Source organism: Haliaeetus albicilla, chromosome 13 (assembly GCF_947461875.1).
Source record: "Haliaeetus albicilla chromosome 13, bHalAlb1.1, whole genome shotgun sequence".
NCBI classification, from domain to species: domain Eukaryota; kingdom Metazoa; phylum Chordata; class Aves; order Accipitriformes; family Accipitridae; genus Haliaeetus; species Haliaeetus albicilla.
The window spans coordinates 6,546,214-6,559,832 of NC_091495.1; the positions used below are offsets into that span (position 1 = coordinate 6,546,214).

Consider the following 13,619-nt stretch of genomic DNA (forward strand, 5'->3'; position numbering starts at 1 on the left):
TTAGCAACAGCAAGGGCGGCAGGCCCATATGACACCATGTAAGGAAGGTGCTCAGAGGACTGGGGGTGACAATGTAAGAACCTGTGTGTTGATGGGCAAGCAGGGTTGCTGTCTGGCTGTCCTTTTGTGTTTGACTGCTCTTGTGGACTGCTGTTGCCGATGTAACCTGTACAACCATCCTTCATTGCTTTCTCTCTCTGTTGTCTTTGATAGCAGCGTTCCCCTTATCAATTCCCTCATCATCACTCCCGTCTGATCTCCTCTCCGAGCAACTTTGAGCACATCTACCACATGACTGTTAATTCAGCTGAAAAATTCCTCTCTTACGATTCCATAAACCCTGCATTTTCCCCACCTCCACGCTCTGTCCTCGGTACTCCAGACTTTATGACTCTGAGGGTATGAACGGCTGAGTCAGGTGTTCACTCTACTAACATTGTGTGGTTTTCCTTTTGCCTGGCTATTAACATGGGAGAAAAACCCTTGTAAGCGGTTTCCTTCACCCCTTAACTTTCTTCTGTCCCAATTGATTTATTTTCTGCTATCAGCTGTGGTCTTTCCACAGCTCTGACATGCCAAGAAACAGATATGTCATGGCTGTAAGAAATGTATAACAACTGGGCTGAACCTTTTGCTATGAGAATAGCATTTTTAGAACGTTTTGCTACGAGAATAGCATTTTTAATCACCAGGAAGGATGTGGGAATTTTGAATGATGAGTTCTCTGTTCCACAGTGTTCATCCTCCAGCAGTCAGTAGTGGGATGCTGTGTATCAGGTTGCCTTAGGAAAAGGTTCTGGATCTGTCTGTGTTGCACGAAACTTTCAAACTCTTTGTTTACGATGAAATCATGTAGAATGCAAGAATTTTTACACAGTACTGTACACAAATTGAGAGAGAGACAGGTTGTACCTCAGACAGTTTCTACTTAAAGTAAATAAGTGAAGTTAGAACATGTACAAGCAAAATCAAAAACTAAAGATGATGGCAACTTGCTGATGTAGATCCTCTTAATCCTGATAGCTTTAAGCAGAGGCTGAGGTAGGATAGTGTTCTGTAGATACCCTTCCAGTTGGAGTGTAAGTTGGGGGAATGGAAGTGGTCTTTTCTTTTTTCTTGTATTGTGCATCCTGGTCTGACTATGTGGGGGTTGCTAGGTCCTATAGAAATACAAGCCATATGAAAACAGGCACACAAGTACATGCTGTGCATTGTAATTGTGTACTGTGCTGCGGCCTGCAGTTCTGCTTGGGCCAGATTCGCAGATAAATGAGGAATAATCTGTGAGGCAGATGTATGTGTCGGTGGTTGGTTGCTCAGGGTTTGTATGGGTCTGACCCATGTCTGTTGCTGTAATGGAAACACTGCTGTTGGTTTCCGTGGTCTTTGGACACCCTTCAGACATGCATGGCAAACCTTCACTGCCAGACTGCTTTGAGTGCCTTTTGGTTGCTGCTCTAGATCCCTATCACCAGGAAGGTTCTTGGATACGTACCTCCATACAACCCTAGAGAGAATTTAAAAATGCAGGAGGAAAATTAATCTCTTCTATATGGCTCCAAAACAAATCTGGACACCTAAGCTTTGACTGGTCACGTCATGTGTCTGGTCATGTGTCACTGTTGTGAAGTCCCAATTGTCACAACCATTAATATTCAAAAATGAAGTTGCAGCATTTTGTAAAACGTGCCCTGTGATGACAGCTCTGCATCCACCCTGGCTTTTCTGGTAGGAGGAGAGATGCAAATGCACAAGAGGAATGCTCTATTGAAATGCAAAAAAGCTGAATTGAAAGTTGTTCTTCTCTTAGAGGGTCACTATAGGGTCATTGAAGCTGTATTTCAGTTCTGGTTTTAACAATTTTTTTTTTTAATCCAACTGTGCTATAAAGTGTTCTGTGTTCAATATGCAGTGATGTATCACCGGACTGTGACCCACTCTCCATGTGAGTAGTCTCCCTGGGATCAGTAAGGAATGAACCCTGGTGTTTCAGACAATAACTCTTAATTTTTGCTTAAGGAGCATCCTTCATCCTAATGTTGCAGCCTACTAGCATAAATTGGAGAAAAAAAGTGAAGTGGGCAACCTGGAGCGTCAAGGTCTTGTACCCGTTGGGTCCTTGGAGCACTAGAGGTTTAGTCTTGTATGAAGAAAAGCATTTGTTTCCTTTGTGGCTTGAGGGTAGAGATGCTGCAAGCTATATGGAGAGCAAGGCTGTGAGTTTTGGTTTCATGTCTGTCCATCCTCCCTTTGTGTTTGGAGATTTTAGTTTAAGAAGGGTAGCGTTCCCTCCAAGGGGACTGTGGTCCCAAGTACAGATGGGATATGGGAACCAAAACAGCATGGAATCCATAGGGAAGTTGAAAAATGGCAATGGCCCATTAAAGTAGGCTTTTAGATTCTGTCATATTATTTAATGGAAGAATTAAAAGCTCAGGTTTATAATGTAATGAACAGAACACTAAAACAAAAAACCCAAAACAACAACAAGCAGCATGACGGACAGAGAAACATAGGCAAACAATTTCCTATAGGTGTCATAACTGTTTAGTTAGACCCTATATGTATGTTCTCGCCCCGCAGCCTGAGAAGGCAGCGTGGGAGCAGTTAGTGTGAGTGTGAGAGCTGAGGCTCTGTAACACTGCAGAGCTGTGAGCACAGCAGCGATTGCACGTACATAACCCACAACTCCACAGCAGCTCCATTCTCTGACTGGGAATGGGATGCACTGAACTAATTTGGGTCTTTCACCCTATTTCACAGTGATTAACTTCGTTCAGCAAGCAGCTTCTCTGCTGCTGATTTTTTTTTTTTTCCTCTCACCTTTCTCCACTTGGTTCAGCAGTGGGGATGAATTTTCCTGCTAGGATTTGAATTGTTGCTCTAAATGAGGGGTTTTTGTCTCTCTCTTTAAGTAAAGCAAGCTCAAGTTTCTTTTTTTTTTTTTCTTTTGTTTTTAACTTGCTGTGTTTTACTGCTTTATAACTACTGCTAATAACCGCCATTTATTTTTCTTTGAATCCCCTTTCTGCATCATGTGCATATAACTTCCAGGGGTTTTGGTCCAAAATGCCAGGGTCTCTGGCATGTGCTTATTTTATTTTTAGAACGAAGAGCAATGAAAGATTTGCTTTGTGGAGAAACTTTCTACTAGGAATTACATGGACTTTGCAAACTGAGATAATGAAAAATAATCATCATTAGAATACACTATTAAAATAAATGAGTCTTTTTCATACACCCACCTGTTCCCTCCTTCCCCTGATGCCTGTATGTTGTCTGCTCAGTCACTGTTAAGGAGGTTAATCGCCTTATCATTAAACATAATTATTCTCTTTGCAAAATGAACCATTGTAGGTTTATACAAGTACAAAAGACATTCCTTGCAACTGCGGTGTACTAACCACAGTGCACACGTTTGCATGGTGCTGCGCTTAGCTTTCCTTTGTTTCACAGAACACAGCAGTAACTTACTCCTTAGCCCATTAGTTCTTTTGTGTATTGTCAGGGGAGCCTTCATACAGCCAGGATGCTCACACTCTTATCTGTAACTCGGATTGTTTATTGCATGGTGAAGGACACAGGAGCAGAAATTTAGTATTTTGTGCTACAAAGTAGGCTGGTTGTTCACATTTAAAAAAAAGGGGGTGGGGTGGGGAGGAAGGTAAGCAAGAGACAGCAGTATGACCCCAAAAATGATTTAAGAGACTTTTTTAAGCCTTTAGGTATAAATCCTCATTGAGAAGAGTGCAGCAATGGATGAGGGGAGAATTAAGCAGGACTTTTTCATTGGTAAGGTTTCTGATTCTCTTTTGCTGGTGTTTGAGAGAGATCTGGGAACAGGAGGAGAGATTTTAATTCTTTCTTGTTTGTTACATGTTAAAAATCAGCCATTTCAGCCCACTGGGAGAATGAGAAGCAAAGGGTTGACTGTAAGAGCAAAGGGGTCTGTTATAGCAATGACTCAAAGGATCATTGTAAGACTGGATTTGACAGCAGGTTGGTAACAATTATAAACTCTGAACTGTATAAAATCTGTTCATTACAAAGGCTCCATTTACAGATAGAGAAATGGGTAGTATCTGAGGGTTTCTGAGAATACCCTTGTAGGGGGTGGAATCTTTGTTCTGGTCTGAAGGTTCCATAACATCCTAGCTTAAGAAGGCATTGCAATTGCAACTGTTGTTTTATGTGTAGCTACTTTACCTCAGAGTGAGGATGGGGAAATAATTAAATATAAATAGGAAGAAATTAACAGTTATTGCAGGGGGTGTTTGGTAAAGTGGAAATAAAGTAATGCTCAGAGCTACCTGCAGTTCTTTTCACATTCTGCATCTGTAAGGGTTCCCTAAACCTAATTCTAATTAATGCTAATGACTTCATAGTGCAAATCATATTAGGAGCAGGATGAAGTCTCATATTTAGCCAGAGATTGAGTGATACATAAGGGCATTAGAAAGTCCCTCTGAGCGAAGAAGCCAACTCATATACAGAGAGGGGCTAAATAAGCTGAGAAGCCTTTTCCCCTAAGGTCAGCTGTAAGATAACAGAAGCAGAAATAAAATCTCCCAGAACTCACTTCAAAGTACTCTTATCCCTTCTTTTAAAGACAATTTATGTTCAGGGAACTACCCTATCCAAGCAGAGAAACTGTTTTATCTGTTCTCTCAGTAAAGAACCACTTCAGCCCAGTAACTTACCAATGTAGAAAATCACACTGGAACTCTCGGGGTGCAAAACAGCAGCGATAATCAAAATATGTAGAAAAACAGTGGCATGTGCTCTGGTCATCCTCTTTGAGTAGGCTGAAAACAGGAGGCTGATTCTCATTTTGACTCAACTGGTGTAGGTCTGGAGTAATGCTGTTAATGCCTTTGGAATTACATACGTAATTGAAATACGGATTGATCCACTATGTGTTCATAACTCTGCAGGCATTAGGGATTAACATGGTTATTGTATAAAGTTACACATGCATGGCACAAATGATGGCATCAAAGAGAGAAATTCTATTAAGAACCTTGGAAGCTTGTGTTCAGAAAGAATGCATTATGTGATATTACTTGAATATATTTACAGCAGCTTAATTAGGCTTGCAAACCATACTTTCAAGGAAATTCTTGAATTATTAGACATACTCTTTCAGTTGTCTGCATATGTCCATGTAATTCAGCACTTCACTATCACGTTGTGTTGCTTCCAGTCTCTGCACTAAACTGCAGAATATTATTTTGCAAATTTTGCTGACTTGCTGCAGATAATTCAGCTCTGGTAAGGTTGGGGTTTTAATGTGTTTTGGGGCCTTACTTCATAAAATCCAAGGTTGAGCCAGCAGTCAATAAGTAAACATGTCGTTGTGTGTGTCTGCATTGCAGAATCTTCGGCCTCAGGAAAGTCGGACCGTATTCAGTGGCTCTGTTAGTATCCCATCGATCACAAAATCCCGCACAGAACCAGGACGATCGATGAGCGCAAGCAGCGGGTTAGCAGCACGTAAGCAAACAAAACTGTGTTGCTTGGGGTCTATGCACAAGTATTTTAGGGAAAGGGCTGCTTGCATTTGCTTCTATCATGCTGTCACTAGACAGGATTTTCAGAAGTGATGGCCGACTCTCTTCCTATTGAGGGAAAGCACAGTGTTCTAATCTTGCTTTCAAAGGAGCACATGAATAAGCAGCTAGCACTTTTGAGAGTCCCTTTTGAGTTGTAATTTGTCAAATTTTTAAAACTGACATTAGAGTTAAAATTACATTCTTACCCTTGGGGCTACCTTGCTGCTGTTTAAGTGTTTTAAAACAGTGGCAAGTTTTTCACAAGCTCCATGGTTATTAACTTCATTGCTGAACTGTGTAGAGCTCTTGATGCCTCTCTTGCTGCTAGTGCAAAGAGAAAGCAATAGAAAACTGGCTACTGGTATGGAAGAGCTGCACTGAATTTGAAACACCTTTCCTAGTGCTGCCGCACTGCCTTTGTGTGTCAGAGTCAGCACAGTGACCTGTACTTAGACCAGGCAAGTGACTAAATAATGGACCATGTGAAAATAGAGGCAAGACTAGTGTCCCAACTTTTCTAGTTTTTTTCCCTTCCTGTGGCATACGCCGCATTTGCTGCACATTGCCAACTGCTTGCAGGAAGCGCGTGTGTCTGCTGTAGCCTGTACCTGCTGGTACAACCCACCTACTCCCTGGGAAAGAGGCCACTGGAACTAGGCTGCATCACAGCAGTTTCTACAATGGCCGTCTTTGTTGGGAACATAGTGACTGTGTCTGTGCTGGGTAAAGTGTGCTAATGCTGACATGCCAAGGGAGGGACCACAGAATCCCTAGGAAGAACTGCAGCAGACAAGATAAAAGCCCACACAGCCTGCAAGCCATGAGCTGAGCATCTTGGGACATGCTGGAGGAAAGCAGAACTAACCAGAGCAACAGCTAACAAATGTCTAGTACCTTGAGCAGGTGTCTGTAACACAGTTTAATTCCTCTGCGCGTCTTAGGATCATCTGCACAAAACGGCAGTGCTTTGCGGAGGGAATTCTCAGGAGGTAGCTATGGAGCAAAGCGTCAGCCTATGGCATCGCCCTCAGATGGTTCCTTATCCTCTGGTGGCCTGGACCAAGGCAGCGATGCACCAACAAGGGACTACGAGCGAGAGGTGAGTGACAGGAGAAAGAGGAGAAAATTTACGTGTGTTGATGAAGATGAGGAAGTTGAATTCTGTCATGGGTTTGGCTACAAGTTTCGGAGTGACTGACAATGAAAATTTGGATTTCCTGGATTTCAAGCTATCCTGACAAAAGACTTTGGTCAAACTGTGTCAAGTCTGGTCCTGGTATTTAACATGCAGAAAACTTTCTGCACTCCTTACCTGGAGATATATGCTTGATAGTGACCTATCACAGCTTGAAGTGGCGATATTCCTTCTGCCCTTTATTTGCAAAGACTCATAACCTATTTTAGTAACCATTTCACAGGAGACATTTTGTTCTCACAGTGCCTAAAATTAACAAGGTAATTTAAGAATTATCATATAATTTCATTTGGAGCAGAAACTGGATTTAATAATTTATATTCTGTGCAGAACAAGACTATCATTATGACAGAACTGCAGTCCTGCCCAGTGCTAAACTCAGTCCCTCCAAGAATGTTTTACAGGGAAGGGTTCAATCTGAAGTTGGCCAGCAAAACTTCCCCAGACTGTTTTCTTACGAAGGAGTGAGAAAATTAGAGATCACAAGGCTTTTCATGGTACCGAATATATCCTTTCAGTTGAAGCTGGAAGGCAACTGTCAACCCAGACTCAAAACTCAGACGTGGTTGCATTCTACTGTACTCTGGAAGATCCAGCTGGCGTAACTTGATTAGGATGCTTTGAATTAATATCTTGGGACTGACATAGAAGAGGTAGCTGTGGTGAAGCCCGTACCATAAACATTCCTCAGTTTAGCGTAAGAGTATCTCAGCTCATAATCTGTGAAAAGGCAGGAGGCAGTGTAGCTTCACAGGCAACCTGAAGTTGCACGCTCTGCTGACCAGGAGGCCCTCAGCAATGTGCAGACTGCAAGAATCCCACAGGTGCTGTGTCCTTACGTCAGCGTCAGTTATGCCTGCTGAAAGCAGAGTGATCTCACCACTTACTCTTAAGTCTCCCCAGACCAGGAAATACTGAGCAAAAAAAAAATTCCTCTGTATTTTTGGACACAAGCAAAATACATGGAGGCCTTTGAATACAGTCACCTGTTGCTCAGACATCCTCAGTCACTCTCAAACTTGCTGTTGTGTTACTTACCAGTGTTCTTATGTGTCTTTGGGCTGCAGGACTCTGACTCTCCGAGACACTCTACTGCATCGAACAGCTCCAACCTCAGCAGCCCTCCCAGCCCGGTTTCTCCTCACAAGACAAAGAGTCTCTCCCTGGAGAGCTCTGACCACGTGAGTTGGGACTCATGAACTGCTTCAGCATTCAGATTTGACACCACAGCAGCTTGCTGTCCCCATGGCTGTCCCCTTCACTTGTTCCAGTTCTCACCTTCATCATCCTAACCCTCCCCATTCCCTGCCTGAAAGTGATCTGGGAGTGGGGTACAGAGGAAGGTAAAAGCTGGTCGTCTTCAGCACCATTCGGCACTGCCTCACCCTCCCTTCCCCAGATCTGACAGCAGCAAATGAGCAAAGCTAGGGTGTTGGTAAATATCAGATGCTGTAGATTTGTATTAGTATTGGTTTCATTTTTGTGGTTACGGCTGCTTCATTTTTAAAGACATATTTATCCCACCCCCCTTCCACTTCCCAAAATGTAGCTTAAGTAGACCAGACCAGTATCGACAAGAGAAAATTCAGAGGGATTTTGTTTTCATACAATAGCTCATTGTACTGTACAAAAGTAGCACAGAGACCCCTTCCCCTGCATGGGGAATGATCAGTATGTCAGAGGCACATAAAAGCTTTCAGCCACCACGTTTGAATGTCAATCTGATTGTCGCCAGCAAATCCTTATTGATTAAAATGATGCATATTTTACTACAGTACAGAGTTTAAATAAATACGCAGATGTTAGAGTAAAATACGTATGTATATATTCAAAGAAAAAAAGCATTGTGTATGCAGCAGAAGATGGATGCTTATTTAAGAGAGCCTTTAATTTAAGATTTGTGTTGTCCCTGTTTTCATGCTCGGTAATATACAGACTTGGAGGCCTGGCCTAAAACCTTTTGCAGGACAGATATTCCTTTTGCGTAGCACTCGCCGCACTGCCGGGAGAGGTCCCTGCAGTACTTTCATGTTTCTTTACTTCTGGCGGTAGCATAACTGAAGCTATAATTCCTACTTCCGTGTTAATCCCCATCCTTTGCAGAAATGACAATTGGAAAGCAACCCCCTGCCCTGACAACCAAGGGCACCAGTCAGCCAGGTGGCTGCCCTGGTTTCTTGTGTGCTAGCTGTGCAGCTGAGGAACCTTACGGCGTGCTACAGTAGAGGTCCTTAAGGCGGCAAGGGAGTTCAGTGCAGCAGGATTCAGCAGGAAAACTGTTTCCCTGGGTCAGCCTTTGACTAGGTTTAACTCGGAAGCGAGCAGTTTTCCACATCTACTGTAACCATCCCTAACCAGAAACTGTTACTGTTGTTACCAAATACTAGTTGCTAATACACATCAGCCAAATGAGTGCCCTTAGCCCAAAGCTAGCCACGGCTGGCTATGCTGTCACTGTAGCAACGAAGAACCTTCAAGACTGACCTCACACTGTTCAACACTGTGGTAGTCGAAGATGCCTAGTCACCCACAACTGCCATGCTGGCAAGGTTGGTTTTCCTCTCCCTCCCTCCCTACCTGTGCTGTGGGTTTGTGCAATTTGCAGTTGTTTCTATGTGCTCACCTGCTGTTTGGTTCCAATAGCAGGTCAGGTTGGAGGGCAGAAAGTATTGCAGTGGAAGACAGAGCCCACTGAAGTTGCAAAAATAAATAAAAAGCTGAAGCTGGTCATGCAGTCAACAGAATAAAGTGAGAGACTAATGTATAAATGGACGGTAAGAGGAAGATGTCTCTTCTCTTTAGTTTGGAAGGCAGATGTGTTTTTCATTTGGGATTGTGTTCAAATGAGCCTCTCTTCTCAGTAGTATTGTTGCTGGCTTTATACTATGACCATACTCAAACATCTAAGGGCTTTTTGTATTTAGAATACTGGGTTTTGTGGGTTTCGGAAACTTGTTATGGCTTTTATTAAACGATTCCATATTCTTGCAGTCAGCGGTATATAATGTTTCACCCACATAGAGATGTTTGGCGTTTTCCAGTTTCTGTCTTCCCTAATAGAAGTTATAGGTAAGTTCAAACTATATACAGTGATTTCCAGGTATGATCTAAATGTGAAGTAGGGAATGAGACACAGATCATCTAATCCATTTAATCATGCTGGGTCTCCTAGGTAAGATTTCTCTTTTACTCTGAATCAAGAGGCCTGTCCAAGTTTTAAGCTCATTCAGTGTTATTTTGGGACAGGAATTCAAGAAGTTTTTTTAGAAACCATCACATCAAAAGCCTGTCTCTCTCCTGTTTGGGTTTTTCAGAGTAGCAAGCTGGTTGTGTTGTTTGTTTTCACTTCAAAGCTACTACTTTTGCAAGCCTGGCATTTAATATTAAAAGCTTTAGCAAATAGCTAAGCACTTGAAATTAATTCCTCCCAGAAGTTTTCAGTCTCTCTGAGGGACAGATAGGCAGGGCGTTATTGGCATTATTAAAATTCCACATCAGCTTCTTTTTAAAGGCTGCATATTGCTTCAAGTATAGCCACTGCTTTTTCCCCACAATTCCCTGCTTTTGGTGAAGTATGTCCACACACTTTTCAAAGCCTTTGCAGACTAGTTTTGTATTTACTGTATGTTGTATTTAAACATTAATCTTATTTTGATGTTGAGAGAAGGCATTTAAACAGCAGTCATTTAAGACAGAGCAGCCTGCGTGACAGTCCCCTGACAGAGGATCACAGGATCTTTTTTGTGGATTTTTTTTTTTTTGCAGTTGAGCTAATGCTCTATCTGAAAATGGAACCCAAAGAGCCATGACACAGCAAACGATTAAATCGAGTAACCCCTGTGTTTACTCCGTTATGGTGCCTGCAATCTATTGATATCAAAACCTGACATTTTCAGGCAGAGCACAGGTCACCTGTGTTACAAAACTAAGCTCCAGAGGATGAGAGCTCCACAGGCCTACACTGTTTGTACACCACAATTTCTAAGCCTTGGCAGTCTCCTTTAGGATTACTGTATTTAATCATTAGTTTGGTACTGTGCATTTTTAATGCATCTGTTCAAAAGAGAAACAGCAACTGTTCTCTCAGTTGAAAAGCAAATGACCACATCACTTATTTGAAAAATTGTCCTAGGACTTGAATAGTTTTATATATTTGGGGACCATTTGGTTAAACACTCAATTTTAAACCGCACTCATCTTTTTTTGTTGCTATGAACACTGAAAACATATGCATACGGTAGTTGGGCTTTTTAAATACTCATTGGGCTAGGAAAAGTAACTTGGTCATTTGAACTGTAAGACTCTTGACTGGTATCTCACAGTTGTCTCTTAAGGTTTGATGTTTGCTACTTTGCACTGTAGCATTGCTTCAAGTTCACAGTTAGAGGGCTGTATTTTGTTCAGGGAGCTTAAAATCTCCCATTGGATTTTTGACTGTAGCATATGTTCTCTGTACACAGTATGTATCTAGCTGATTTTTTCCTTTTGGCTGAGACTGAAGGTGTTTGCGTTTTTGACACTGCTTAAACATATGGGTTGTTGGGGTTTTGCATTTTTTTTCTCTTTTGATGGCAACAAAGGATCTGAACAGATTCAGGCAGCTACTAAGGATTCCAGGTTATAGAATGAAAAAGGTTTGGTAAATAGTTTTCCCCTGCACGTATGCACACACAGATACGTGGCTTCCTTCCACCTTTCATCAACCCAAAAGCAGGGTTATAGTATTCTCTTCTCTGTTGCCTTTGACCTGGAGAAGACAGCTGGTGGTTTCAGAAAAACATTCCTGAGGCTGTGGTGAAGTAGTTGCTGCTTTTCCTCTCAGTTAGTTGCTGTGGCTTGTTACGAATGTGCATTTTGCCCATTTTAATGAACTTCAAAACTAAGTCAGGAATGTTATATCTCCTTGATTTGATTCTGACAAAATTACAAGCCAGGTGTGTTATTCTCAGGTATATGGCAGAGGGAAGTTAAGGGTCTTGGCATACCAAAAAAGTCCAAAAAGCATAGTGTATTTATAGAAATGTAGTTTAACTATACCTAACTGGTTCACAGAGCGTGTCAGCTTTTCAGAATAAAACAGTTAACACAGAAACAGATTCTGGCACCGTGTTGTCTTGCATGGCCAGACCCTGAATGTCAGGACAAACATGCTCTTAGGTAGAAGAAGCTCGGGTTTTTTTCCATTTTATGCACACTGTTTAATTTTAAATGAATACATTAAGGATAAAATTCATTGCAGTGCAAGTACCCACACCTCCTGAGCCTTAGTCTGAGAATCAAAGTGGCACATAGTAGCTTCTGCTGTGTTTTGGGTTTTTTTTAATAGGAGTTAGTTCCATGGAGGAAATGGGACAACTTTCTGCACTAACACAAACTGCACCCTTCCACGTGCTTTGTGTTGACACTGTATTTGATAAACACCCCTAGAAACTGCTCCGCTGCAGGCTTTCCAGTCTAAATTTCAACTCCACTTTGTCTTTCATTTCAGCCACAGCTCAGTACAACCTATTTTCATTCTGCATTTAAGAAAGTCTCATCCACAGGGAAGAAATCCACAAACAGACCAGTGTTGGTATTTCAGAGCAATTATACCTGCCTTTTTATGTATGACAGTTTCATATCATTTATTTTTAAAATATGTTTTTTAGGTTTTTCATTGTAATATTATTGTACAGTTTTGCATGGCATAGATGTAATCACTTTTTTGTTTTAGAGTATAAAAGCTGACAAGTGTGCGTGTGGGGGAAAGATTCTGCTTTTTGCCTCTTCTCACTATTTTGTTTAATGCCCTCAATGTTGTAGGGGACATTGTAAGAGATTCTCTGCTACAGAACAATGATGTAGATTCTTTTGCACAGAAATATTTAAGGTGGAAAAGTCAACAATGTAAAAATGACTTACCACCAATATTTTATGTTGGTAACACACTTAATATTAACCTACTTTGATGTACTGCAATAAAACAGGGAACTGTTAGAAATGCAGAAGTTCTGTCTTTTTTTCCTACCTCCCCATGTTAAGCTTTGAGGAAGAAAGGGGAAGGCGAATAATGGTGTTCTTGAAGATAAAACCAGCATGTTGTAACATGTCTGCACCAGTACACACTGGGAAGAAAAGGAATATGTAAGAAATAGCTTTAGCTCTAACAGGTTTCAGAAAAAATTACCAGAACCTTTTTGAAAATTCAAAGTCAAGCCACCTTATATTTTAATATATTGAACTTCATCAACTACACTTTTCCTGACCTTTTTCTTAGGTCATCTGTTCTGTGTCAATAGTTGTAGTCATTTTTTCTGATGTTCCTCCTTAATTCAGTTACACATCAAGTGTTTCAGCTGTCTTAGTGTTAGAGGCTGGACCCTTATTATTTCTGTGCCACTACCATCAAATTGACTTTCATCATCTTTAAGTGCATCTCAAAATACCTGTTAAGTTTTGCATGTGCCCTGACCCCTTGCACATCGTCCACCAGTTCCTCAAGTCAGCCTGGGATTTTCTCCATACCAGAGACTGTTTGTTGGGACATCTTCCTCTTCATTCATTCTCCTGTTGGTAAAAGTCCTAGCTTTGATTACATACTTCAGTCACAACCCCCTGCAGCGGGAATGGGAATACAGGACTGTGCTGTCACTGATCCTGTGTTGCCAGCAGTGCCAGCCTGGGCATTGTCCTGTCACCAATCCCCTCCAGGAACAGTCAGCATGCTTCCCACTTCTTACATGGCCACAGGCTACCTTACTGCACAGAAACTTCTGATCCTGTCCCTCTCCTTCAGTCAAAATTACTACTTTCTCAGCCCCCTACTCTAGCTTATGTGGATTTAAGCCCCTGGGCTCATCCCATTTAGGCCACTGCAGGTCTCTCCTAGCTGC

General features: G+C 41.8%; 1 protein-coding gene across 11 annotated transcripts in view; it reads left to right on the forward strand.

The window, feature by feature from the left end:
• Positions 1-12,727, forward strand: part of CDC42BPA (CDC42 binding protein kinase alpha) — a 191,035-nt gene extending 178,308 nt beyond the window's left edge. For 5 of the 11 annotated variants that reach the window (XM_069800012.1, XM_069800005.1, XM_069800006.1 and 2 more), the window contains 5 exons: positions 5-73; positions 214-399; positions 5,376-5,493; positions 6,494-6,651; positions 7,815-12,727. In XM_069800012.1, the coding sequence (XP_069656113.1) occupies positions 5-73; positions 214-399; positions 5,376-5,493; positions 6,494-6,651; positions 7,815-7,946 (663 nt within the window). In that variant the 3' untranslated portion in view covers positions 7,947-12,727. The remainder of the gene's footprint in view (positions 1-4; positions 74-213; positions 400-5,375; positions 5,494-6,493; positions 6,652-7,814) is intronic. The other 6 variants (XM_069800011.1, XM_069800017.1, XM_069800013.1 and 3 more) reach the window with 2 other exon arrangements.
• Positions 12,728-13,619: the final 892 nt, after the last annotated feature.